Genomic DNA, 25,158 nt, shown 5'->3' on the forward strand with positions numbered 1-25,158 from the left:
AGTGAATTTACAACTCTGTCTCTCATTTCTGGGCGTTATAGTTGCTGTGCGAGCATTTTAAAATGCTTCGAAGCGTGTCTCAAACATTGTTTATAATAGAAGTTCTTGAAGTGTCACCGGGAAACCTGAAATGTTTCTTTGAAGTTGACCGCATGTTGGTGTTGTGTAAGAAAAGGGTACTTCTACTTGCTTATTGCTATGCTTTACCGCTCAAAAGAAAGATCAATAGAAAGAGACTATCTCAAGGGGCAGAGGGGACAGGCTCGCTCTCTGGCTTCACAATATCCCTAAGCTTGAATGTCGTCGTAAAGTTCTTTTGCTTCACAAACCACGCGTTAATCAACTCCCATTCTTGAGAGGGATCTTGGAATTGGATCTATTCGATACCCTATTAGGACTGTCATGACTGCGAATAATACCCGGGAAACTCACCTCGAAGCGTCGTAACATGCTAGGCACGAGCTTGTAGATCTCGAGCAAACTGATATTCTTTCCAATGCAGGTACGACTGCCCATTCCAAACTGGAACATTGTACCATTCATCTCTTTGATGCGACGATCTTCGGCATCCCTGCCGGCCTCTGTCTTGCTTATCTCTTCATCTGGAAGCCAACGCCCAGGACGATAGAGCTCGGCATCTTCACCAAATATGCCCTTGTTCATATGAATCAGCCAAGCCGAACAGCCAACAATAGTACCACCGGGCACGAAATGTCCAGCAATTTCGGCGCCCTGCTCCGGTACAATACGTTCCAGGGGAAGTCCAGCAGCAGGATGCAACCGGAAAGCCTCCTTGATACATGCGTCCAGGTAAGGAAGCCGCTGACTCTCGTGCCAAGTGACAAGTCCCGTCTCGGAGTCTCCAAAGGCTCCAGCGCGAGCAGCATCATCAATTTCAGACAAAAGACGCCTCAAAGTATCGGGATTCTTGAGCAAAAAGTAGAATACCGCTGAAAGACTGATAGCCGTAGTCTCGGAGCCGGCAAAAGCCATGCTTACAGCCATGGTCTGGACCAGAGTCTGGCTCATGAATTCGGGATGTGCCTCGTGTGCTGCTAAGAACTTGGAGAGAAGATCTGGCGACTTGACGCCCAGTTCGGAAGCGGACTTTCCTTGGGATAGCTCTGGGAGTCTCTCGGCCATGCGATTGCTGGCAAATCGTGCCACGGGGAAAGTGGCATCGATGAAGCCCCATTGGGAGAGTTTGAGGTAGATTGGATTCTTGAGAAGAAGTCTGTCTAGGAATGGGATTTGTCCAATCTAGAAATGTTAATAATGAACATGACAATGGTATCAGAGATTGACGTACTGGCGCAACATAGAGGAATAGCCATGACAGGTAGGACACAATACCGTCAATGTCTTTGTTCTTTTCCACGAATCCGTGTCTCTTGCTGTATGTAATCTCTCCAATGACATCGAAGGCGTAAAATTGCAACCACTGAGTGAAATCACAACCTTCGGGATTGTTGACGTAATATTTCCTTGTTTGTTCCAGGAACAGCTTGGTCGTGTTGTCGACGAAGGGCTCATATTGAACTAAGGCAGACATGGCAAATGCAGAATTAACGCAACGGCGAAATCTCGCATGAAAATCGTTGTCCGTTGAACTGAACAATGACTGCAAGCGGTGGCCTCTAGCAATAGATTGCTGGACGACATAGAATTCAGACTATAAAGATTGTTAGCAATGGCGTTGGCCCTATTTTCGGGAGCGTTATATGATGTTCCTACCTTGATAAACCCTTTGTTCAAACCATATATCGACTTGAGAGCTCGAGGATCTGAGAAAGAAAGAGTATTCGGCCCAAGACGAACGACATCGCCGTACTGTTTATGAAGAGCACGATGAGTGACTTCAGGCCTTCGGCCATAGACATCCAAGAAGCGCCACCAGTCTGTAAAAGAAGCCAATAGCGGACCTGGATACTTATTGAGACCATTATGATATCGATTCTTGAGGAGCCATAGCACTAGGGCTGTCAGAGACACTGCTATCCAGTGCTCAGAAAGGATGCGAAGAACGTGGTCTGTTAGTCCATGCATCTTGGGGGATATTCCTGGAGAAGGGAAAGAATGAAAATATTAAGACAGTCAGAGAAAAGTGATATCCCAGTGCAAGATATAGTACAAATCGGCATGTCACTCCTCCTTCTAACTACCGGGCCCTGCCAGGAATAGTAGTTGTAGGGTGGAACTTGCCACGACGACCTGGACCAAGGCTTATGCTTATCATCGAGGATATTAAAGCCCCATCGTGGAGCCAACACCGATCCTGCTAGCATGTGGGAGCCATGCCGCCAATCAGGCCCAATCAAGTTTCAGTCGTCTTCTCGGACAACCTCTAGTTGGAGTAGGGGGCCTAAACGCGGAGAAGCTATTGCCGAGGGTTTCGTCATAAATACCCCTTTTTCAAAAACTATCATCAAGCTGGACAAAGTCCATGCCCGATTTGAGCGGACGTATGGGCCGGAACACCCGGTCGGGGTGTGCATCATAGCTCAAGTGTGGCTTCTGGGGTATGAGAATGCGGGGGGTTTCTCTTTGGGTCGCGGGGCGACGTGGGGCTGGATTGGGGGAGGTTAATAGTCTTAATGGCTGTGGACGGGATTTGTTGACCTCTTCAACTGCCGATTATCCTGTCTCCTGCCTCTAAAAACAGAGAGTTGTTGATCACCTGAGCCAGGGAATGGACTCTTACGGTGAGGATGGTGGCTAAATCCCGCGCAATAGGACTATATTCAGGCCTGGTCACAAATTAATACGATTCTACTAACGCATAAGACTGGCCTAACCCCCTAATTGGCAAGTCGACACCGGTCGACTAGGATATGATCGTAATCTCTTTTGTAGTCTTTTATTTCGGGCTTTGCTACATGTGCACACCCAAATTTAACTAATTTTGAATATCTAGACACCCCCTATAGAGACTCCTATAGAATCGAAATCCAAAAGCCTACCCCTGCACCGAATTTGAAAACTAGATACACTAATTGATTGTCTGCCTAGACTTTTGCTTGGTCCCCTCGAGTTTTCGGAGCACATGGTATTTGATAAAGTGGGAACTTGGCTTATCTTCAGTAGAACCGTTAATAGAGGTGATAAGGTATCCAGTTAAGATATAACATTCTACAAAACAAATGTACTTATGTATTCATTGGAATGTGTGATTTGATGAGCGAAAGTACCACTCTTGACTTTATCGACGTTTTATGCACTCAAATGGACCCAGAAGCATGCGTCTTGCGCCATTCGGTAAGGGCGGCAGCCGCATGAATGGTACGAGGATGGTCAGGGCCCAAAGACTTGTTCAAGATCTCCACACACTTACCAATGAGCAGCAACGCCTCTTCATTTTTGCCGGATGCTTTGAAAGTAAAAGCAAGATTGTTCATGCTGGTCACAGTATCGGGATGTTCTGGCCCCAGCACTTGCCGGCGGGCTTCCATCACCACCTGCTCCAGCGATTCTGCTTCCTCCATTCGTCCCTGGCCCCGATAGGTGCATCCTAGGTTGGCCATATCGGTGAGTGTGCTGGGGTGGTTAGGTCCTCGCAGCTCAATGCTTATATGCACGACTTGTTCCTGTACTGCTGCCGCTTCATCGAAACGCTTTTGGCCATGATAGGTGGATCCCAGGTTAGACATAGAGACTAATGTCTTTGGGTGTTCCGGTCCAAACAATTCCATAATGGCCTCTGCCACTTGGACGTCTATCCTTTCGGCTTCTTCCCATCGTTCTTGCTCTCGATAGATAGATGACAGGCTGGACATAGCACCCAGAGTGTCGGGATGGTCTGGTCCCAGTACCTCTTTGCGAGCTTTCATCACCTGGAAGTTCAGATCCAGTGCTTCCTTCCATCGCTCCTGCTCCTGGTAGATGGATGCCAATTCGGCCATACTATCCAACGTGGAAGGATGCTTTCCTCCCAGGCTTTGAGAATAGAGCTCGATCACCTTCTTTTGTAAGGACTCTGCTTCCGCCCATTTCCCCTGCTTCGTATAGGTAGATGCCAGATTACCCATGCTGATGAGGGTGTCGGGATGGTCGCGGCCATGCACCCGGGAAGACAGTTCAAACTCCTCAGTCTGTAGCTCTTCGGCTTCTCTGAATCGACCCTGGTCGAGGTATGTACAAACCAAGTTGTTCATGATCTCGAGAGTCTCAGAATGCTCTGGTCCAAGTAGACGCTTCCGTTTCTCCAACACATAGACTTGCAACTCCTCCGCTTCCTTGCACTGTCCCTCATTCCAGTAGCCGAAGCCTAAACTAGCCATGGTGGATAGAGTCTGAGGATGTTCCGGTCCTAGAACACGCTTGCGACTTTCTATCACATGTAACTGGAGCTTTTCAGCCTCTTTCCATCTCCCTTGTTTCCAGTAGGAGAAAGCTAAGTTGTTCATTCCCACGAGCGTGTCGGGGTGCTCCGGGCCTAGCTCTCGTTTGCGCTTTTCCACTCGCGCCTCTAGGATTTGGGATGCTTCGATGGATGATAAATCATCTGGAAGTGGCTGTTCATCCGGATTTTCGCTTCTGTTACGTGATGCTTTATTTGTTCTGAAAGGTTGATAACGGTGTTAATTTAATCTTGCAGCCAGCCAACGAGAACGAGGGAGTATCTTACTTAGACCATAATCGTTGGAGCAAGTCTGTGCCTCTAGGCATTGTGGAGGCCGGAAAGACTAAGACGTCAAGAAATGCTGTTGTTCTTTTTTTCTGCTCAATCGAAATGTGGAGGTAAAGTAAGTGATCGAGTTATCTTTCTCTTGGACCTTCTGCGAGTGGGATGTCGATACAAATTTAAGTGGTTTTATTAATAGTGTCTCAATTGATGTATCCACAGTATATATGACTAGTTTAAATTTCACTCACAGTAACCGTAGTTGTATGGTGTTTTAGATGATGATCATCAGAGAACACGAGAGCCAAGAATCTAGCCGAGCGCATTTGCGGTGGCAGTGCGTTCATTCCTGATCGGCTTTCGTCCTCATCACAATGAGGCCGGAGCTGAGCTTTTGATTGGCAAAAAAAAGCCCAAGTCCGTATATAATCTCCGAGAACCTCACGATGTGCTATAGATACTGTTAGATGTTACGCTTTTGCTCTGAGTAACAAAATCCAACATGAAATAATGACCTTGTCAATACGCGGGCGGATGTCCACTAATCGCCGCGCCGACCGTCACAGGAACATTATGTAACTAACTAGTAACCGTGAGCATGCATTGGCGAAGTCGTTGGCGGGCATCTAACTATAGCACTAAGCACGAGAGATTTACTGAATGGCGCAACATCTTAGGATTTTGATATCCCCTCGGTGGACAAGCTACTCGACATGACCCGAAAGCTATGGGGCTCAGAGGCGAAAGAAGCCTTCGAATCCTGCTCAGTCTCGCCAGAGGTCAAAGACACACCGCGTCTATGATGATGTTCCCTGAGCACTGAGAAGTGCGAGAAACATCTCGAGATACACCTCGAAGAATTATATATTTAACACTATGTCATGGATTTGTAGCTCTTAGTTAGTAGTTAGTTAGTTAACGACAGAGCTTAGTCAAAGCGGCTGTCTCGTTGTTCCATGCTCGTAGAACTGTAGAAACAACAATAGCCATCTACCCACATAAGTTAGTAGTAGTGTTCTTGGCGTACTAAATAGACTATTAGAGCCATTGCTTGTTCTCAGGCTGAGAATCACAGTCAATAAAAAAAGCAACGAGCCGCCAATCAGCGCCTGGAATGGCATTCGCAGCGGAGAGCCCTGCCCCTTGCTTTGTTTTGTGTACAGGACCTGGCACGAGGACTCAAAATTGAGATCTGAACAAAGGAGAGACCTGCCCCTCAACAGTGATATACCTCGTGTGTACCCCGAATCTGAGATTCGAATTGCTGTGTATCACCATCAACGTTTAGCTATCTTTGAGTTAATAAACTGTGAGTCGCCGTCACACTCTAGATGTCTTTGGTCTAATGATGATCCTCACAGTCGACATCACCAAACATGAAAGCTACTTTTCTTCTCTCTGTCCTCGGGATGATATCTGCTGTTGTGGCTATGCCACAACCTCAACTCCCAGGAGCCACATCTGTTCCAGTATCGCCAGCGAGTGGAGCCCAGGTTGTTCGTATGTATACCTCTATTTCCATGGCTATTTTGTATAGTGACTGAATGTGATAATAGCCAAGGTTGGCGCGCATGGATGGAACTGTGAGAATGAAGAGAAATGCCACAGTGCTTGCGTCAGTGGTGAATTTTATGCTAGTGGCGACACGCTTCGTTGCGAGTAATGGGGCATTGTTGAAGTAAACCGTGGATGTGGTAATCTTCGGTCTGAATGTAGACAGTCTTAATGTCAAGAAAATAATCAAAGATTTAACCCAAAACTCCATTGCAATTCTTTTCTCTATTATTGCTTGACACTGGTGCATGGTACATGGGATATGAAAAAGGTGTTAACAGAAAAAAAGGAAAATCATGCTCTGTACTTTATAAGGCGCACAAGATACCCAAAATGCAAGATAAACAAGAGATAATGCAGAGGTTTTCTAAGAGCAGGATTCATCACAGCTCGTCCTTAGTATCCTCCTTCGCCTTCTTTTTCTCCTCCTTCGCCTTTTCTTTGCCCTTACCCTTCTCCTCGGAGGTCTTCTTCTTATTCTGCTTGCCACTGTTCTTCTTGGCCTCGCGGCCAGCGGCGGCAGTCATACGCTCGTACATGCGGTTCAGGATGCGCTCGAACTCGCGCAGACGTGAGTCGATTTCCACGACGGTGAGAGCCGGGTCATCAGACTCAGTGAGCTTCTCCTGCAGCTCGAGTTGGGTCTCGAACCAGGGCTTCGTGGACTCGTAGATTGTTGTCAGAGAGGCGAGATCGGTCGGGGTGAAAAGGGTGTACTTTGGGCCAGTGGGCTTAGCCGCGGCCGAAGACTTGGTGGAGGTCTTCGAGGTGGTCGAGGTTGAGTACGAGTCATCGTCGAGTTCATCCAGGGTCTCATCCGAAGGAGAAGGAGTCGGGGTGGCTTCGGAGCTGGTCTCTGACTCCGCGGCGGTTGAGGTGCTCGAAGCCGAAAGGGAAGACGAGTAAGTCTGCTCGTCGTTGGCAATCTGACTCTCGATCAACTGCTTCATGGACTCTGCGTTTTTGAGCATATCCTGGAGGAGTTGGATACGAGCGGGGCGGGTGGAAGATTCCTTCATGCGCTTCAGAGCGGGGTTGACGATGGACTTCAGGTCCTTCAGCTTCGACTGGAAGTCGGCCGTCTTGGCATTGTCGCTGTCCTCGTAGAGCCAGTCACTAGCCTTGGCGACCCTTTCTTGGAGGAGAGTCAATTGGTCTTCCTTGACCGCCTGAATAAACTCCTCGTTGTCAACAAGATCACGGCTCTTGTAGATGAAGGACTCGAGCTCATTGAGAGCCTCCTCGCGGAGAACACGATCACGGTCGGAAGCATCGAAAGCAGCCAGACGACCCTTGATACGAGCCAGTTCGGCCACAGAGGGAGCTTGGGTTCCCAGAGGGGTCGACTTCAAGTTGATGGGAATAATCTCAAGCTTCGTCTGGGTAGTCGGCTTGGCATTCTCCTTAGTGGTAGTCGTCGTAGAAGAGCTCGCAGAGGCGGTACTCGAAGACTCAGACTCGGGCTCGAGGGTAATCGACTCGCTAGGCTCATCCTCAGCAAGGGGTTCTTGTTCGCCCTTCTTGGAGCCGAGACCAAAGAAGCCCTTCACATCTTCAACAACGCTGCCCTTCTTCTCGGCCTCGACCTCACAGCTGACATTGCCACTGGTCACTTCGGGGAGACCGTTGACAGGGCTCAAACGAATGTTGAACTTGGTGGTAATGTTGGCAGTAGTGCAGCCAAAAGTATCCTTGAGCTTGTTCACAGAGGCGGTCAGGTTCTGAGTCTGAACACTCAGAACGGGCAGACCTTGCTCTTCAACTTGCTGGTAGAAGTTGAACTCGAAGTCCTCAAGGTTCTTCACGGTAACCTGCTTCTCAGGGCCAACCTGGGAAACTGACGTGAACAGCTTCTGGCTTCGCTCCTTGCCATCCGAGTTCCACTTCAGGACGATGGGGTAGGTAGCCGCGTCACTGGCGCGGATGTCCTTGACACGGAAGCTGGGGCTAAGAGCTGCGCCCTTGAAAGCGGCACCAAAGACGGCGGCCTCATCAGCGTTGACATTAGTGCGCAGCTTCTTGGAAGATCCGCAGATCTTCTCCAACTGCTTCTGGACAAAGGGAGTACGGATCGCTCCACCGTGGAGAACAACAGAATCGATCTCATCAAGCTTCAAGCTAGCGGCCGCAAGAGCCTGCTCAAGAGGACCACCAATGCGAGCCACGTGCTCAGCAGCCATCTTCTCAAAATCGGCACGGGTAACCTTGTACTTGAAGTTGAGTTCCTCGTCATAGAGTCCCTCAAAGCTGGTGGAAGTCTCGGTGTTGGCGCTGAGAACCTGGCGAATCTTCTCCGCATCCTTCCAAAGCCTGGCCATGGTCTTTCCGTGGGCCTTGATCTGCTCCGGAGTAACCTTGTCTTTCAGTTTCTTGTCTTCAGCCAACTTGGCAACCATGTCGTTGACAATCAGATCGTTCAAAGAGTCACCTCCCAGGGTCTTGTCCCAACCACTTCCCAAAACGTGAATCTCCTGGACAGTCTTGTTGAACTTTCCAACATCCTTGACCTTGCGGCTCTGGAAACGCAATACGCTGGCGGTGGTCGATCCAGCACCCATATCAAAGACGACGTGGTATTCTGGCTTCTCGCCATCCGACACACTGGGGAACTTGCGGCTAGTAGCGTAGTTCAGACCCACGGCCAGACCATCGCTAACAAGGGCCTGAATCTTCAGACCAGCCAATTCGGCAGCCAGAGCCAGGCTTCTCTTCTCCTCCGCAGTGTAGAAAGCAGGGTACGTGATGACCACATCGCGGACATCAGAGCCCTTACCAGCCAGCGCGTCAGCATTGGACTTGACCTCCTTCAATTGCATAGCCAGGATCTCCTCGACCAGGAACGCATCCTTCTTTTGCACCTCGCCGAGACGATTGCTACGCAGCGCAACAGAGCCGCGACCATCGGGAGCAGTCTCAAGATTCAAAGCTGGATACCGGCTCCAGTAGCCCTTGACCGCCTCATCGTTTCCATCGTTGAAAGACACGCCCAAGAGAGTCTTCAAGTTGATGTACACATCGTCCGGGAACCGAGCCGCCAGGGCCAGCGCGTTACCACCGTAGAACCGTTCGGGGAAGGGGGCATCGCTCTCTCTTGTCGGCTTGAATGCGATGGCGGCTGACTCTTTCCGCTTCGAGTCCTTGCTGAGCACGATCTCGAGGGGGATACCGGGCTTCACTAGGGTGGCCTTGAAATATTCGGTGCCGACATCAAGACCGAGGACTGCTGATCCGGCTGCGGCAGCTGGACTGGTGAAACTGACGAGGAAAATCAAGAATGGGAGGATCACGAGGGAAAGGAACGGCGAGGTAAGTAACCTGCCGCGGCCCGGGAGAGCCATGGTCTATCTAAGCTGCGCACTGCAATTCAAGAGTTAGCTGGTATTATCCAACTGCTAATTCGGTGACTGGGAGCTCGGCGCACATTAAGCTAGCAGTATATAAGCATAAAAATTGCAGATAGGCTTGGAATTGAACCACCAAATCGCCAAGGCGTGTGTTGGTGGAAAGCTGGCCTTGCGCCGAACGGGAAGCTGTGTGAGCTATGAAATCGGGACACAATGTGGCCCTTGAGCGATAATCGGGGGATCCGGAGGATAGGAAATGGAAGAAAACAAGAGAATGCACTAATTTCAGGCCATCCGGGCGCGAGGGGATGCTGTGGCCACTTGTCAATAGAACGGACGAGGCGCATCTAAGGCCACGGGTCCGATTACGATAGAGGCGTGTTTGCACTGTTTGGGGTCAGCCTTATGTAAGAGCCCTCAAAAGGGTCCTCTTGGCAGGTGGATATCCCTACATACAGCATCACTAGGAGAAACAAAAAGCTAGAGGAATATAAATTATGAGATGTTTTTGATGTATGAAATCTATCAAATCTCTCTAAAGATTATTTTGAAACTTTGCAGAACATAAAGATCTTATCAAATCAGATATCAAATGAATTAGTGAACTACTTTATGCAGCACTAAACTAAAGCCGTGCATCAAATATAGTAATAAGGAATGTCCGTCAGTCATAAATCAGACCTCATCAAATGCTACCACCTGCCAGGATGCAGGTAGCAGGAATTAAGAGTAACAAGTCCTCGGGCCATCCACACCGTGCCCAAAAAACTGCCAAGAATAAGATTTTTTTTTCGGTTTCTTTAGTTTTCGGTTGTCCGGCTTTCCATGTCCATTTCCCTTCCTCTTGCACAAAATCCGTATATTATCCGTGACGCATTAAGGAAATTATATCACTTCTTGCAATGCCAATGAAGGGACTGTTAAAGAGCTTAGATCAGGGCCAGAACGACAGCCAGAGCGGGGACGAGCCCGGTCAGGGATTGCTGGAACTGAGAAGAAGCTCCGTTGAAGACAGGACTGGTGGTAGCGGGAGCCACTGGCGCGGTAGTCTGGACTGAGCTGGTCACAGCAGAGACAGCCGGCGAGGACTGAACGGGAGCCGGTTCGGTAGGCTGAGAAGCAGAGCTCGTGGGAGGAACAATGCTGGAAGTGGTACTGTACACAGTGGTGAAAGTGGTGGTACTCTCGGGAGGAGGAGGGGGAGTACCCGTCTCAGTCTCACAGGGAGTCGAGGTAGGAGGAGGAGTGCCCGTCTCAGTCTCGCATGGAGTGGAGGTTGGAGGAGGGGTGCCCGTCTCAGTCTCGCAGGGAGTGGAGGTTGGAGGAGGAGTGCCCGTCTCAGTCTCGCAGGGAGTGGAAGTAGGGGGAGGACCAGTTGGGGTAGAAGTCTCGCAAGGAGTTGAGGTTGGAGGAGGAGTGCCCGTCTCAGTCTCGCATGGAGTCGAGGTTGGAGTGGTGGTCGTCTCGCATGGAGTAGAGGTTGGAGTGGTGGTCGTCTCGCATGGAGTAGAGGTTGGAGTGGTGGTCGTCTCGCATGGAGTAGAGGTTGGAGTGGTGGTCGTCTCGCATGGAGTAGAGGTTGGAGTGGTGGTCGTCTCGCATGGAGTCGAGGTTGGAGTGGTGGTCGTCTCGCATGGAGTCGAGGTTGGAGTGGTGGTCGTCTCGCATGGAGTCGAGGTTGGAGTGGTGGTCGTCTCGCATGGAGTCGAGGTTGGAGTGGTGGTCGTCTCGCATGGAGTAGAGGTTGGAGTGGTGGTCGTCTCGCATGGAGTACTAGTTGGCGGCGGCGTCGTCGTAGTAGTAGTGTCGCATGGCGTACTGGTTGGAGGAGGCGTCGTCGTCGTAGTAGTATTATCGCATGGCGTACTGGTTGGAGGAGGCGTCGTCGTCGTAGTAGTATCGCACGGCGTACTAGTTGGCGGCGGCGGCGCCGTAGTAGTAGTATCGCATGGAGTCGAGGTGGGCGTTGGAGTATCAGTTTCGCAAGGAGTACTCTCTGCAGAAGTGTGGCCACCTCCACCATGGCCGCCATGGCCGCCATGATCATCACCACCTCCTCCTCCCCATCCACCTTCGTCGCCGCCGCCTCCACCTCCACCTCCACCACGGGCAACAATGGCAACGTTGCCAGCCGCGTCTCTGGGCAGAACACTACCCGAGACTAGGCTGGCGGCGTAGAGCACCAGGATCGAGACGCCACGCATCGTGTCTAGCAGAAGAGCGAGGGTTATGCTAGAGCTGAAGAAGAGTCGGATATTTGACGGGCAATAGGATAATTGCCTAAATAGGAAGTATATCAAGAGCCGATCCTCGGAAACGAAGGACAATGGGAACCTTAGCGAGAGAGTTCCTGGTAACGAAGTACTTCCAAGATCAAAGGAAACAGATCGGGAAGGCGACGAGGATGGACAGTTTTATATTTCCAAGATGCAAGGTTCAGCGCAGACCGGAGTCGGATTCCGAGGAGGCAGGGTGACGGACAAGGCCATCGACCGATCAAGCCATCAGGATTTGGGGTTTTTTTTCTTTTTTTTTTTTGCTCTCCATGGCCCAATGCATGAATCAACCACGCCGCCTCGTCACAGTTTGTGCAGTGCGAGAGTCAATCCGTACGAAGGTGGTACGAGAACAATACCCAACGAGACCCACAGCTGGCAAAGTAGCTTGACAGGGTAACCGGACATGGTAGGTGCAGCGGACGTGGAGACTTTTCCGCTGTCTTCTGTGTCCATGCTAGCCCACGATATGCAGTGGATGCACCGTGAACTGGGTCTAGCTGCAGGGCCAAAGTTAGTGGCACGCCTCGAGCCGGTTGGCTCGGTGACCTGTGCTTTGGTACTGGAAATGGGACCTGTCCAATGAGTACGGCCGTAGCCGTGGAAAATTGGAGACAGGTTCGCTGAATCAAGTGAGATCAGAAGACCGGGATAAGTTGTAGCCAAAACTCAAAGCCATCGAAGGAGCCGACGCTTGAGCGGGAGTGAGATCGAGTCAACAGAGTCCCGATGATGCATAGTCTGGCTTGGCGGCCTGATGGGTGGATCGCTCCACAACCCACTCAGCATCCATGGCCTCGGAGGGTTGAGGCTGCGACTGGGGGATGGTGGCCATGGAATCCATGTCGATAGAGCCCGCCCCTCCCTTTGTTCGGCCACGATCATGGCTTGATGGCGGGGGTGGTGACGGTCCCTGAATTATCGATTGAGAACATGACTGTCTGGGACGTCATGAGATCAATTGCGAGGAATGAGACTATTGAGACGTGGCGGGAGGTCCCAGTCCTCTCTGTCTCTCTTTTTCTTTCCTTTCAGATTCATTCTCTGTGTGCTTCGATTCGCTTGGACTGCCATTCGTAGACCCGAAAATAGATGGAATGGGTTTCATTTGCTAGTCGTGGGCCGAGTGCTTGTGTGGGGAAACCTCACGAATGACAGGGCAGCAGGAGAAAAAGTAGTCCAGAGACCCTACCGCACTTGGGCAAAGGATCTTAGCGAAGCATCCTAGAACCGTTTTGGGTGGATTATGTGACGTACTGGGGTATTGAGGTATTATTGGGGAAAAAGAACTGGAGTAATTTGAGTTGTCATAAGGCAAAGAGTCAATTCGAACAGAAAACTTACCCAGTAACCTAGAGAATATCTCCGCACTGGGTAGAATCTAGACCCATCAACTTTGCGATCAGCATGGGTAAAGTCGATATCGAATTTTTTGCTTTGTTTTGCTTTGTTGTCATGTAATTTTCCTGTTGTCCAGGGCCGACAGGGTCCTGGATAGGTGGGCCAAATGCATGCCACGAGTTTAGTTCCTGCAGTTCACCCGCTTTCCCCCGTCTTTTGCCACTGCGAATAGCACCCAAATAATCATAAGCATCATGCTGTACCCCTCTCAGGGTCAGCTCCTGGGCGGTGGAGAATGAATAGCGGTGGATCCTACGAAAGCTCAGACGAGAAAAGTCCCGGAGGTATCAGTGGGGACGGCTATTTAGGGATTTCACCGCGTCGGTCCCTGGGGACTACCTCCTGTAGGTAACGTTACATGCTAGAGAGTTGACTCTGCCCGGTTTTCAGAGTTGTGGAGGAACAAGATGATGTTAAGCTGACGCCCAAGGGTGGGAAGGTGTGGGCACTGGGACGGGACCGGGGTACTGGGGACTACAGCCCTAGACCGGGGTAGTGCGGCGTGGACCAGGTGCTCAAGCGGACCTGAGCTTGGCACTAGCTGCCGCGTAGCCCACGCGATTGGTGCGATACCAGCCGCCATGTCACTGATAGAACCTTTCATGATGTCACGGAACAGGCAATTTAGGTCTCTAGGATCAGTCCAGTTAGTATTTGGTGAGAGCTCAGAGTCAGGGTATGTTTATCCGCTACCTTTCCCGTTCGGCCAAAATGTCTCGGATGACCGGCCGGTTTCCATGGCTTCCTCGTCACAACACCGACCTTTTGTCACCGCATCATCCATCAGTTAGTTACCATGATGCCATGAGTCAGAATCCCCCGTCTTCAGATATGCTTTTTATTTCTCCTGGCAATTTTCAATTGGTCTGGTACTACAAGGTCCGATCTCGGCATGTTATTATCAATGGTTGGCAGGGGAGGCTGGTCGTATGCAATATAACAATAATACCTCATAACTATCTCCCAACCTCTCTCCTACAAACTGCTCTGAAATAATTGGCCCATCATCCAAAGTGCAACGCCGAGCCAGGTTCCCACCAGCCTCGTTTATTGCCTTCTGTTCCTGTTGCTGCCCAGTGGAAAAAAAAGAAAACACATCTCGAGAAATCCCCCAGGGCCCAATGTCCTCGTGAGGAGTCGCCTGGTTGTCTATGGAAACCACTAAGCTGTCTTACCCGGGAGAGGTCGAAGCAAAGAGAACGCAAAGCAGAATCTTCGCCCAGCGAATGTGTCTTAAACTCTCTAATCGCCACTTTAAACGGAGTACTCCGTACTCGGTACAATTTAAGACAGGTGTGGCTATTCCTTGGGCACGGACTATAAAGTCTATTCTACCTGCCATGCCCGGTATTGTCCAACGTGGGGGGGGGGGGGAATAAAAAAGTGGCGTGGAGGGGCAAGGTAGATTTCGTATTTCTAGAAGAACCTTTTACTTATGACTCCATGACTCAGGTCTGACGGTCTGACGGTCGAGGGCTTGGTGGCTGACGATAACGACAAACTTGCCCTAAATCGAGAAGAGACGGACCGGGGTAAAGAGGGGAGAGATATTCGCCGCACGCTAGCGAAAAAAGAGCCATTTTTGTCTAGTTAAATTCTTGTGGTATCGACGCTCAACGATGACTACGGAAAGACCGGCTCGTCTCTCGCCAATCTAATAATATGACAGCCGAGAACGATGAAGTCAGAAACCGTGATGGTCGATGTCGAAAGCCGGATTTTGCTTAGTCTAATCATCGTCCTCGTCGGACGATCCACTGCTCCATCCCGTCTCATAGCATTCCCGGATCTCGCCCAGCCCGTTGACCATTGCCTCTCGTTCATCCACTGATAGCATCCGTGCAGCAGTGGCCTGAATAGCTTTGATCCGGTCGGCTGTCCGAGTCGACGCGGTCAATGCGGTAAAGAGACTCAACCCATCAGCACTAGCCGGGGACGCGGAAAACATGCCGTGCGGGAAACTGTCGAGAATGGGTAGACGGAGTGGACTGTGGTAACTAAGACAAAACCACGGTCGTATGTCAGCGGATGATGGGTTGAACCTGTCTCAGTAATTGTCCGAGTTCATACCTTTGTAGCATTGGCTCTGAATTATACAAACGAAGTTTGCGAAGATGACCGATGTCACCACTTTCCGGTGGTTGAGTGGATGTCTTGGTTTCGTTGCCTCGCATGACCTGAACTTGGTTGAAAATAGTTGCTGTCTCGGTGTTTTCGTTGTCGTAGGTGAAGTCAATGTCAAACTTGGTTCGAGCTTTAGGCGAGCCCTCGTCGTCGGATCTGGAGGCGTCATCAATTTGTTTCTCGGGGTTGAAGGTTGATTGCAGCTCGTAAATGTTGTGTCTTCCATCGTCTCCGGCTAGGGAGGCCTCGAAGTCATGGTATGGCTGTAGTCGAGAGGGCAATGTCACTGTTTCTACCGCGGCGCTCAAGAGAGCAGACTTTTGCCATTCAGAGTGACGGTCTACACTGAGGTAGTTCGGCAATTTCTGAGGAATATCGACAAGTGGCACATAAAGATTTGCCTGAGGCGAGATCGAGTATAGCGACTTGGCCTTATTCGTGTCCCTCTTGAATTGATGGTGCTGTGTTTCGGGTCAGCATGTTCCTTGTTAGTTTTCTGTTAGAAATTCAAACTGACTCGCTGTACTCTTGCCCCATCCTCAATAGCCCAGATCCAGATACTCTTCTTTCCATACTCGTCTCGTAACCTATCGATGTACCGAGCAGCGAAGCCTCCCCACGCATCATCGGAACCTGTGAACAGTTGAAGAGCTCGCATTTGGTCACATTCCTCGGCGAACGGTCTGACGTCCCGATCCAAGAGGTCATGCTCCTTGTCGAGGTCGTTGAACAGGTCTTCACCTACGTTCCAATCCTCGAAAGGCATGACCTGGGAGTTCAGCTCATATTCATTAAGTTGAACAATGGATCGTGGGTGATAGAAGACCCGGTTGTAGTCAGACCAGTATCGCACCGTTTCTGATGTTAAACGAGGGGCGGTGGTACCAAGATCTAAGCTTCTTTGATACTCGCTTTGCAAGATAGGTGCTTGTTTCTGTACAATCTCAAGGCCATCCCTATTTGAACAGTTAAAAACATACAGACTAGCTGGGCTATGATATCGGGTACAACATACCACAATCCCTGGCCGGCCAAGGAGTCTTCTGTGAGTTCGTACAGCGCATTTTGCTTCCGCAAGGTTCCAAATCCACCTTTCAAGTCATAGATGACTGTCCGTGGAGTGTACGTCTCAGACCCATCGGCTCCAACTCCCGGGCGAAAATGGACATCATGGTCCACAGGCGACTCTTCGCCTTCCTTGTATGTGAAATAAGATTCCTATTCATAGATTAGAAAATAAGAATGTCAAATCTCGGCAACCTGCAGAACTAGAACGAACCTGGAGATTCCAGAAATGGGTCGCTAGGTAGTTCGCCCGCTGACCCAACTGGAGTGTGACAATCTCATGCATCGTCTGAGATCGATCTGCCCGCTTGTGATTAATATGACGTTCCTCAAATTCGCTTTCTCATACAAGCGAGGCCGTTCCAGGCGCACAGACGCGACTATCCCACTATCGCTAATCCTTATCGGGTCCATCATGACACGTGATGATTAGCCCCTCGTGATGCATGATCTAACCCAAATAGGGAAGACACCATGGTGTCCAGGGCAACAGTCACCTGATTTGTCCCAAGAGGGCAATAAACAACGCTACCCAACTGAGTGGGTGCGTCACTCGACAAATGTCAACGGTGATTTTCCCCCGTGGACCGACCCGTCTCCTTTCTACGACGCCCTCATGATTGTTTGAAATTCCATCTCAAACGCCATATTCCCTCGCTATCATCCGCGATGGATTCTCCAACGCGTCCCATCCTCAGTCCCACAAAGATCCTCCACCCGGTTTCGCCGGAACGCATGAATCAACAAACAATCCCCGGCTCGCCATCGCTGCCTACAGACCTGTTGTCGCTTCATCACAAAAACACCAAGGGTGTATCCGAAGTCCAGGCCAAGGTTGCGTTCCTCAATAGCCTCTCACGAGGAGGCAGTCCCGTCACACACACCCAGTCCGCTGCACACAATGCCGCCCTCCAGCGAGCAATTCTCGGTCGCGAAGAAGCCGAGTCTACCCTAGTTTCCGTACAAGAAGAACTTTCCGAAGCGCAATCACGGGAACGTCGGATCAGCGAGCGGCTCGAATCTCTTTTAGAAGAACTACATTCTGCTAAAGAGCGCCAAGCCCACGAACGATCAATTTTCGAGAAGGAGATAAGGAAAGCACGCAAAGAAGCCTTCCGAGCGGGCTCGACCCTCGTCAAACTGCAGGAAGAACTGAAACATTCCAAGTCCGAGTCCAAGGCCCTGAAAGATGAAGTCGCTGCCGAACGCGAGTCCAAGGACAAGGCGAGGCAAGAAGCATTCGAACGTGCGTACGCTCTTGCTGGCCTAACCGAAGAGCTGGAAATGCTCAAGGGCAAGCTGCGATCGATGGAAGCCGCCAATCAATCCAGCACCCTGGAAGTCCGAGCTCATGAGATTCGCAGAGAAGAATTCGGGCGAATCTCTCTAGTAGAGGGTGATCTCGCTTTCTTGACGACTCCGCGTCGACCCAAGCGCGGCGCTGTGGGATCAGTCAAATCGACTGCATCGGAAATTGAAGCCGATGAAGTTGCCGAAGCCACTCCACCTAAGCGTCAGCGCCTCTCTGAATGCACAACAACTGCTGGTCCCGAGGAAACCACATCTGAGATCTCGGCGTCCGACGCCAACGTTGAGGCTTTGGAAGAGTTGAGAGATGAACTTGACCTCGAACGCCGCCGTCGCAACGAGGCCGAACAGATGATTCACTTCTTGAATATCGAGTGCCAGTTCCAGCGCTGCTCGTGCCGAATCGCCGAGAGCGAGGGTCGTCACTATATCTATGATGCCGAATACTTTGAAAAGTTCCAACGGCCTCAAATTGAGGCTGAAGCTGAGGCGAAGGCCAAAGCTGCTCGACAAGCCGAGATTCAGGCTAGAGCAGTCCAACAGACACAACCTAAGCAGATGACCCCCCAACCTCAATCGAGTCACACCCCGAGCGTCGAGCCCCCTACCCCTGTCCACTATCGGCCAGAGCAGGTATCCAATCCAAAGCCCGGACCCGAGCCTACTGTGAAACCCGAGCCAGTGGAACCGCCCGAGAAGATGCAGATGCCTGAAGAGCCATTGGTGACTTTCTCTCCGGAGACCGGAACTTTCAAGACATTCCCGTCGCCTCTCCGTGACAATGTCCTGCCTCGGAGAACGGATTCATTCCCTATCCCCGAAATGCCCATTCTAAAGCCCCCTATGAAAAACTGGAGAGATTCGGCTGCATCTTCGAACTACGCCCCCGATACTTTCTCCCCCTCGGAGGACCCGAGGGATGCCCGAGAACTCTATGTCCCAACAGAGACGGTTCACAGTGAAGGCGCGAATTCCCGTCTTTCTGTAGAGTCTCGACCCTCCAGACGTGTCGAGAGAGATACGATCTCTACTACGAAACGAGTTCCTCTCCGTGAAGCATCTGACGCACGGACTTCCGGTTCTTCTGGCCTTATTCCAGACACCCCCATCAATCGGGAAGATGCCCTCGCCCAGATCGCGGCCCGTCGCGACCGTGCCCGAAGCAAGCAACGCTCTGTGAGTGCAAATGAAGCAACTGGCCGTTCAGCTGGTTCCACAGCCACGACCTCGGGTCGCGGGCCAAGACGTATGCCCAACCTACGGGCAGACGGCAAAACTGAAAATGATCTCGCAGAGCGCCGAGACTTGAGCGCTCCTGTCCGGATGTACCGCCGCTAGGGGTCTCTTTGTCTTGGCCTGGTCTGATTTCATGCGTATATGAGTGTGTCTTGGGTTTCTCCTTCTGTTCAACCGGTTCTCGTCTTCGTCTTCGTTTCAAAATACCCCCGGCGCCGGTGCATCAAATTGTTTCTATCTTGCATTCTCGGCCTTGGGACAACCACTTACTATTTACCTGCATCGCGGCTGAGTGGCAATAATTCTCGTGCATTTCGGTTCCTTGTTTAACCACGGCGTTTTGCAACACTATTCTCCTTGCATTCCTTTTGATCTTATGTCCCCCTTTTTCATTTGGAAATCATGCTTTACGTTCCTACTTACACACTCCCTCTACATTTCCTTTGTTTGACTGGGTCTCGTTTCTGTACATATGCATACTATTTGTGATATTCATCCAATGATTGAGTTCACTCTTCTCCATTTAGCACCGGTATCCTCTTCAAGACACGATAACCTAAGGATAATAAGAGGTAACTTTAACTTCTTGTTGTGAGCAAAGAGGATTTTAGAAGTGAAATTCCCACACGGGCATTCTAAAGGCAATCGAGTTGACTCAAAGATATTGCGGTAGGTACAACAAACATGGGCCATGTGGACGTGCAAGCTTTTTCCGACTGGTCGAACAGCTCCTGGTACACGTCCCCTTCCCCATTCCGTACATTCCTGGTGTTGATAACCTTGGGAATTGGGCAATCATCAATAGCACCAAGCGAGTGAAGATAATTCAGCCGTCGAGTTTGTTGGTTAGACTGGCTGTACATATATCTTCAAACTTCGACAGAACGGTCTTTGTGAACTCGGGATCTCGAAGTCTTTCATCTCTCCTTCCCTTTTCAAAATGCAGATTCCGAATGGTCTCTGTTCGTTTCTCATCTATGGAGGCCCCTGAACACGCCAAGGCATCGGTTAATAGGCGTTCGTGATCTTGGTGTGATTTTTTGGCTCACTCACCTATGTCACACTCGGACGCCATTTCAGACTCGTTTGTACTGGTGTCTTTCTGCTTTTCAGAATGAGTTGACCCTTGCAGACTTTTCACACTGTATGATGCAGTTTCACCCATGTAGTAAACAGCTAGTTAATGTCAACACAACCACTCGATATCATTAGGATAGCTCATGGAGATGGCCTACTCTTAAAAGGCAACATGGCAACTTTCCCCAGAAATACCGCGGACACGAAACCGGCATTTCTGGCGGCACCCACTGCCATTCCTTTCTTTGATTTCCCCCTGAACTTGTGTGAATTAGCTGCATCGGTATCATCTCTGGCCTGTTTCCACGTGGTCGTACTCGAGTTAGCGACCGATACGGAATCTTCATAGTTGTTGTCTTGCTTACCTCCATCTCATTGTAGGCATCTGCAATATGGCTGACAGTCGGCTTGATAATAGCTTTGATCAAGTTCTTGCCCACAGATTTTGTAACGGGAGCAGAGGGTGGGACCTCGGGAGCGACTTCAGTCGTAGTGTCGTACTCTCGGCGCTTAATCCTGTTGGCATCTTCGATTAAAATGGGTCCAGAGTGTCCAGCTTGAATTGGATAGCAACTTACAAGTTCAAGTCAGACCTCCTCACTGCATTGGATCTCACAAGTACTGCCGCTGCCGCAGCTGAAAGTTTAATGGACTGGCCCTTCTCGATGTGATATACTGCAGGCGATGTCTTGGTGAGATCGCATTGCATGTTTTCCCATTGGAGATGACGATAAAACGAGCTGACGGCATTTGCTAAACCACGCTCTTTTGCAAGGCCCTCTTTGATGTGGCTGGATATTTTGCGAGTTTCGGGCTGAAGACATTGGCGGATTGCCTGGGCCACTTCCTCGCTGGAAATACCTTTTTCGTGAATAGGAATAGGTCCAGCGCCTACTTGAGAGACAGCACTAGCCCAGAACGGCTGACTGTAACGAGGTTAACAATGAATATTAATTGTTTGAGCCAATTTTGGAACTCACTCGCGAATGACTGGCAAAGTGACCATGGGTTTTCCATGGCCAAGGCCCATCGATACCATATCAGCATCACCGTGTGTGATAAGCACCTCAATCTTGGGTATCAACCAGTCTGCAAAAGGCCGTGAGTATTATCCCACTTTATCCCATGAAATTTGCATTTCACATACCTATTGGAACATTGTGCAGCACGAAGAAATGGGAATCTGAAATGCCGCTCACAGATTCGAAGTGGCTTGGTAGCAAGAAAGCAAACCCATACTTGTTGGAAGCTTCTTTGAGGAAATAGATAAATCTTTCTGGGCTGTTGAGAAGATCTATATGTAGTGAGACGTAAATCGGGGCGACGGCCTTTTCAAGGAACTGAACGAGATCTTCAGGGGGAGTGTATGGTACTTCATGATCCGCCGTCACGTAACCAGAAATATCTGTCAATTTTGTTAGCAATAATGGGTCATATAGTTCGGGTTTATATCATGTACCTATTTGATTATCCCAGTCTTCAGGTCGTGGGATCAACGCAGAAGATACGAGGAATGTATGAGGGATATTGGACCTTCGTAGCAGACCTGCGCTATCTTCAAGAGGGATTTGCGGCAACCCTAGGATCGACCGCCGAAAATGATCTACGACATAGTAAATTCTGTCAGATTTTGTTAGTCGGTCTTCTACCCCTGTAAAAGCGTACCACTCACTCATGCCAGACAGTGTCCTCAATCAGAATGTGGGAGAGGTAATTCTGCGTTTCCCTATCGACCCCGTCGTTCAATCGGATCTGTGCTAGCGGATGCGCAAAGCTTTTAGTTGGGGTCCACGGGGTTGTAGACATGATATGCAGTGGAATCGATAAGCGCTCTGCACAATGAATGTGTGCATGAGCAAGAGGCGTCGCGATGATTGCGTCGGCTAAGAATGGTCTTTCTTTCCATCTTCCTGGGTGGGTACACGCAATCCAGCAAGCTTTGAGAGAATCCAAGAGCATCTTGCTGTTTCTCCTGATCTCGGTCTTGTTTGGGCTGGATAGGCCAGGCATCAAGCCTGAATCTTGTTTCTGATATTAATCGTCAGCATCACTCCTGTGGCTTGGAAGGGGCGCTTAATTTCACAAACTCACTGCAATTGGATGTTCCGGGTCACTGCTAGCCGAGAAGAATTCCAACCCAAGCTTCATGACGATATTTTGGAAGATAGAATGTGTCACGACTCGAACTCGGTGGCCCTGCCGTTGTAGTTCATGACCAACAGAGATACAAGATTTGATCTCGTCTATGACCAGAGCGTATGTAAGTCTCAAATATGAGGATGGCTGTCTACTATCCTGAGTGTCTGTACTGACCTCTAGTACCCACAAGCATCAGTACGATATCTAAGGAGACACCATACTTCTGAAATGTTTCTTCTGTCCTTTCTTGTGGCGGTGGCCTTGGCTTCGAGTCGGATGTAATGTCTATCACTCTTGGGATCTGTGCTGGTATCACCAGGGTTTGTAAAACAGCGGATGTACGTGACCCAGCGCTCAAGTCTATGCTGAAACGGCCATCTTCCAAGCGATCAGCGTTAGTAACTTCTGAGACAAGTTAAGCTATTTCCATACAAGTTGGGTTTAAACTTACTTTCAAAGGCCGCCGGAGATTTCTCATCATCCTCGGCTATAAGTAGTGACGAATTCACTGAAGCATCCTCGAAGATGGAACTGTATGTCGGTGGGGACTCCATGTCATTTTCACCCAAGTCATCCATCTCGTTCCATATCACTTCTTCCTCGGCGCGCATAAGCTCCTTCTTTTCTGACATAGTCGAATATTTTCGGTGTATCTGGGCGGTGTTTTGAAAGCCAAACTTAGCGCCAGGAGAGGTCTGGATTTGGTATTGGAGTAATTCAGATATCACTGGACTTTATACCAGCCTCTGTGCTTCCAGGCAGCTTCGTTCCTGTTAGATACTGCCTTGGTTTAATTTTGGAGATAGAACCTCCTAATTGACTGACCTGAACTATTGGGCTGTGATAGAGTACTTTTGGAAGGGCACAAGGCAGCGACGTTTCTAAATGGTTATATGTATAGAATCCGGATTTAAGCTAGTTCTTCAATTTTTCTCACACCTCGTGTTTTACTTTGATAGTGGAGCCAAAAAGTCTAATTCTATCTTCGTAATAGTGGAACCTGAATCCGAACTCGAAGCCGAAGCCGAATACGACAATACCCGGACCCAAAAACAAGCACAGAAGAACGGGGAGTTAGAGTTAATATCGTTATAGCTCTAGAGATCTGACAATCAGTGGTACAGATGACTTCGAGAAAGTTAAATCTTGCCTTGCAAAGAATCGTTCACGGAGATCGTGCTTGGCATCCATTCATTGGGTGTTGTACAAGTGAAGCAGGACCCCCAGTTAGGATAACGAGCTAATATTAGGCGGTTAAGCTAACTCTCGCGCCCGGGAAATCCTTATTTTAGTTCCAAATCTTTTATCTAGTGCCATGGGATTGTACAGCCCTTGCTAGGCGACACCCTTTCGAGGCTGAATGATTTCAATCACCCGCTCAACCCCTTTTTTGAGGCTTGGCTAACGTTTTGGGTGTCGATCTTTATGCTAGTCAGAGTCGCCTAGGATCTTCACAAAGAAGACTCAAATCTATTCTAACCCTAACCTTTTTCTAATCTGGATGGTTTCATCATCCCGAACTTTCACCACCGCTATGTGACTGCCTAGAATCGATATGCATTATAAAAACATACTTCATACATCTATGGCAGGAGATAGCTCCAGCTGTACACCCAATTAAGTTTATCAATCTCCCATATTTTACTTTTATCATTAGTGTCATACCATGTCCGCATCGCAGTGTGAACTATACCCATATGTACCTAGCCTTCCGCTAGCGGTCGTCGCTATCATCCTTTATTCTATGCTGGTCGGGATTCATACATTCCGTATGATCCAGGCAAAGACATGGACCAGTACATTTTTCTGTCTCGGGGGCTGGGTAGGTCATATTGTCACATATTATCAAACTGGATTGGCTAATGGTTTCCAGCACAACTATCTGGCTACTCAGTTGGCATATTTTCGACATGTAATCGAGCTGCCTTTACAACTCAATCGGTGCTATTGCTCCTGGGTCCAACCCTCATTATGTTTTCTGTCAATTTGACCCAAATAGACTTTGCCCGGGTGCTTGATGCAAAGGATTTCTGTTGGGTTCCAATTCCATGGCAACCAGCGCTTTATTTGGGCTTGAACGTGGCCTTGATGATAGTCCAACTAGTGGGAGGCGTGATATCCACCGCATCTTCTTCCATCGAGACCATCGAAATTGGGACCAAAATCACTATTGCTATTTACGTGATACAACTATTTTTCTGGTTATTCACGTTTGCGGAAAACACATACATGGCAATCAAGCTGCGCAGCCAGCCAACAGAGGCCTGCAATACCAAACTTTCACACTGGAAAGGCTGGAATCAGCTTTTCGGCTTATCCGTGTCTATTATTGCGGCTGGTCGTAATGTGATGCGCTTGACTATGGCGGGAGGGGTTGCATTTCTGGTTGAGACTGAGTGGCCGTCATATGCATTTGACGGCTATCAAATGGTGGTGGTTTTGAGTGCTTGGGCCATATGGTACCTACCAGAAAAACTTCGCAAGGTCGGTTCCAGAGTGAGTTACATGAGCTTGACGGAGCTAGAAAGAACGGAAGAGAGATCCGTATCACCTTGAGACTGTATGCCATGTGTTTATTCTGAATCTATACGAAGTTTGCGCGTCCTTGGTAACGGAACACTTTGTACATTATAGAAATTACTTGCATCAAAAATTGATGGATCAAAGTCCTCACGGGGAGTGGTGTAAACTACGTTGGATAAATGGGGAATGATAGAAAGGCTAGAGTCGTGATATCATGGAGACAAGTGTAGTCCTAGAGGCTTCCACGCAAATCCAGCAAAAAGAAGTCGTTGTCAAAACCAGGGCAGTGATGAAAAATGTATAAGACTTGGCCAGAAAACCAAGTTTTGGTAGGATGCATGCGCTTTGTATCTTGCCATATAGAAAGCTATCTAAACCGGAATATCAGATACAAGGAGAATATGTGCAGATGTGCAGATGTGCTCAGGCAGTAGATCTTGCCCGAGATTGCAGGGCCGCCTCATTGAGTGTCTGAGGAAGAAGCCTGATA

General features: G+C 49.5%; 8 protein-coding genes across 8 annotated transcripts; 2 read left to right on the forward strand and 6 right to left on the reverse strand.

The window, feature by feature from the left end:
- Positions 1-241: 241 nt before the first annotated feature.
- N7496_011579 (cytochrome P450) lies at positions 242-2,046 on the reverse strand (the record flags this gene model as incomplete). The annotated part of the gene is made up of 4 exons (XM_056704492.1): positions 242-376; positions 433-1,260; positions 1,310-1,672; positions 1,735-2,046. 4 exons carry the CDS (start codon positions 2,044-2,046, stop codon positions 242-244), a joined length of 1,638 nt encoding a protein of 545 aa, XP_056550452.1.
- Positions 2,047-3,218: 1,172 nt separating this feature from the next.
- N7496_011580 (uncharacterized protein) lies at positions 3,219-4,665 on the reverse strand (the record flags this gene model as incomplete). Its single annotated transcript, XM_056704493.1, has 2 exons — positions 3,219-4,533; positions 4,625-4,665. The coding sequence occupies 2 exons, from the start codon at positions 4,663-4,665 to the stop codon at positions 3,219-3,221; spliced, it is 1,356 nt and encodes a 451-aa protein (XP_056550453.1).
- A 1,893-nt stretch (positions 4,666-6,558) lies between these two features.
- Positions 6,559-9,513, reverse strand: N7496_011581 (Hsp70 family protein; the record flags this gene model as incomplete). The annotated part of the gene is made up of 1 exon (XM_056704494.1): positions 6,559-9,513. The coding sequence occupies one exon, from the start codon at positions 9,511-9,513 to the stop codon at positions 6,559-6,561; it is 2,955 nt and encodes a 984-aa protein (XP_056550454.1).
- A 935-nt stretch (positions 9,514-10,448) lies between these two features.
- On the reverse strand, positions 10,449-11,723 carry N7496_011582 (uncharacterized protein; the record flags this gene model as incomplete). The annotated part of the gene is made up of 1 exon (XM_056704495.1): positions 10,449-11,723. One exon carries the CDS (start codon positions 11,721-11,723, stop codon positions 10,449-10,451), a length of 1,275 nt encoding a protein of 424 aa, XP_056550455.1.
- A 3,202-nt stretch (positions 11,724-14,925) lies between these two features.
- N7496_011583 (misato family protein) lies at positions 14,926-16,671 on the reverse strand (the record flags this gene model as incomplete). Its single annotated transcript, XM_056704496.1, has 5 exons — positions 14,926-15,193; positions 15,267-15,781; positions 15,838-16,276; positions 16,336-16,538; positions 16,600-16,671. The coding sequence occupies 5 exons, from the start codon at positions 16,669-16,671 to the stop codon at positions 14,926-14,928; spliced, it is 1,497 nt and encodes a 498-aa protein (XP_056550456.1).
- A 383-nt stretch (positions 16,672-17,054) lies between these two features.
- Positions 17,055-19,031, forward strand: N7496_011584 (uncharacterized protein; the record flags this gene model as incomplete). The annotated part of the gene is made up of 1 exon (XM_056704497.1): positions 17,055-19,031. One exon carries the CDS (start codon positions 17,055-17,057, stop codon positions 19,029-19,031), a length of 1,977 nt encoding a protein of 658 aa, XP_056550457.1.
- Positions 19,032-19,755: 724 nt separating this feature from the next.
- Positions 19,756-22,777, reverse strand: N7496_011585 (glycosyltransferase; the record flags this gene model as incomplete). Its single annotated transcript, XM_056704498.1, has 12 exons — positions 19,756-19,916; positions 19,983-20,105; positions 20,165-20,303; positions 20,372-20,522; positions 20,585-20,932; positions 20,987-21,095; positions 21,154-21,411; positions 21,466-21,626; positions 21,679-22,034; positions 22,098-22,249; positions 22,320-22,550; positions 22,597-22,777. The coding sequence occupies 12 exons, from the start codon at positions 22,775-22,777 to the stop codon at positions 19,756-19,758; spliced, it is 2,370 nt and encodes a 789-aa protein (XP_056550458.1).
- A 1,034-nt stretch (positions 22,778-23,811) lies between these two features.
- N7496_011586 (uncharacterized protein) lies at positions 23,812-24,701 on the forward strand (the record flags this gene model as incomplete). The annotated part of the gene is made up of 2 exons (XM_056704499.1): positions 23,812-23,971; positions 24,019-24,701. The coding sequence occupies 2 exons, from the start codon at positions 23,812-23,814 to the stop codon at positions 24,699-24,701; spliced, it is 843 nt and encodes a 280-aa protein (XP_056550459.1).
- Positions 24,702-25,158: the final 457 nt, after the last annotated feature.

This window comes from Penicillium cataractarum, assembly GCF_028827025.1.
Source record: "Penicillium cataractarum strain IBT 29864 chromosome Unknown utg000009l, whole genome shotgun sequence".
Taxonomy (NCBI): Eukaryota; Fungi; Ascomycota; class Eurotiomycetes; order Eurotiales; family Aspergillaceae; genus Penicillium; species Penicillium cataractarum.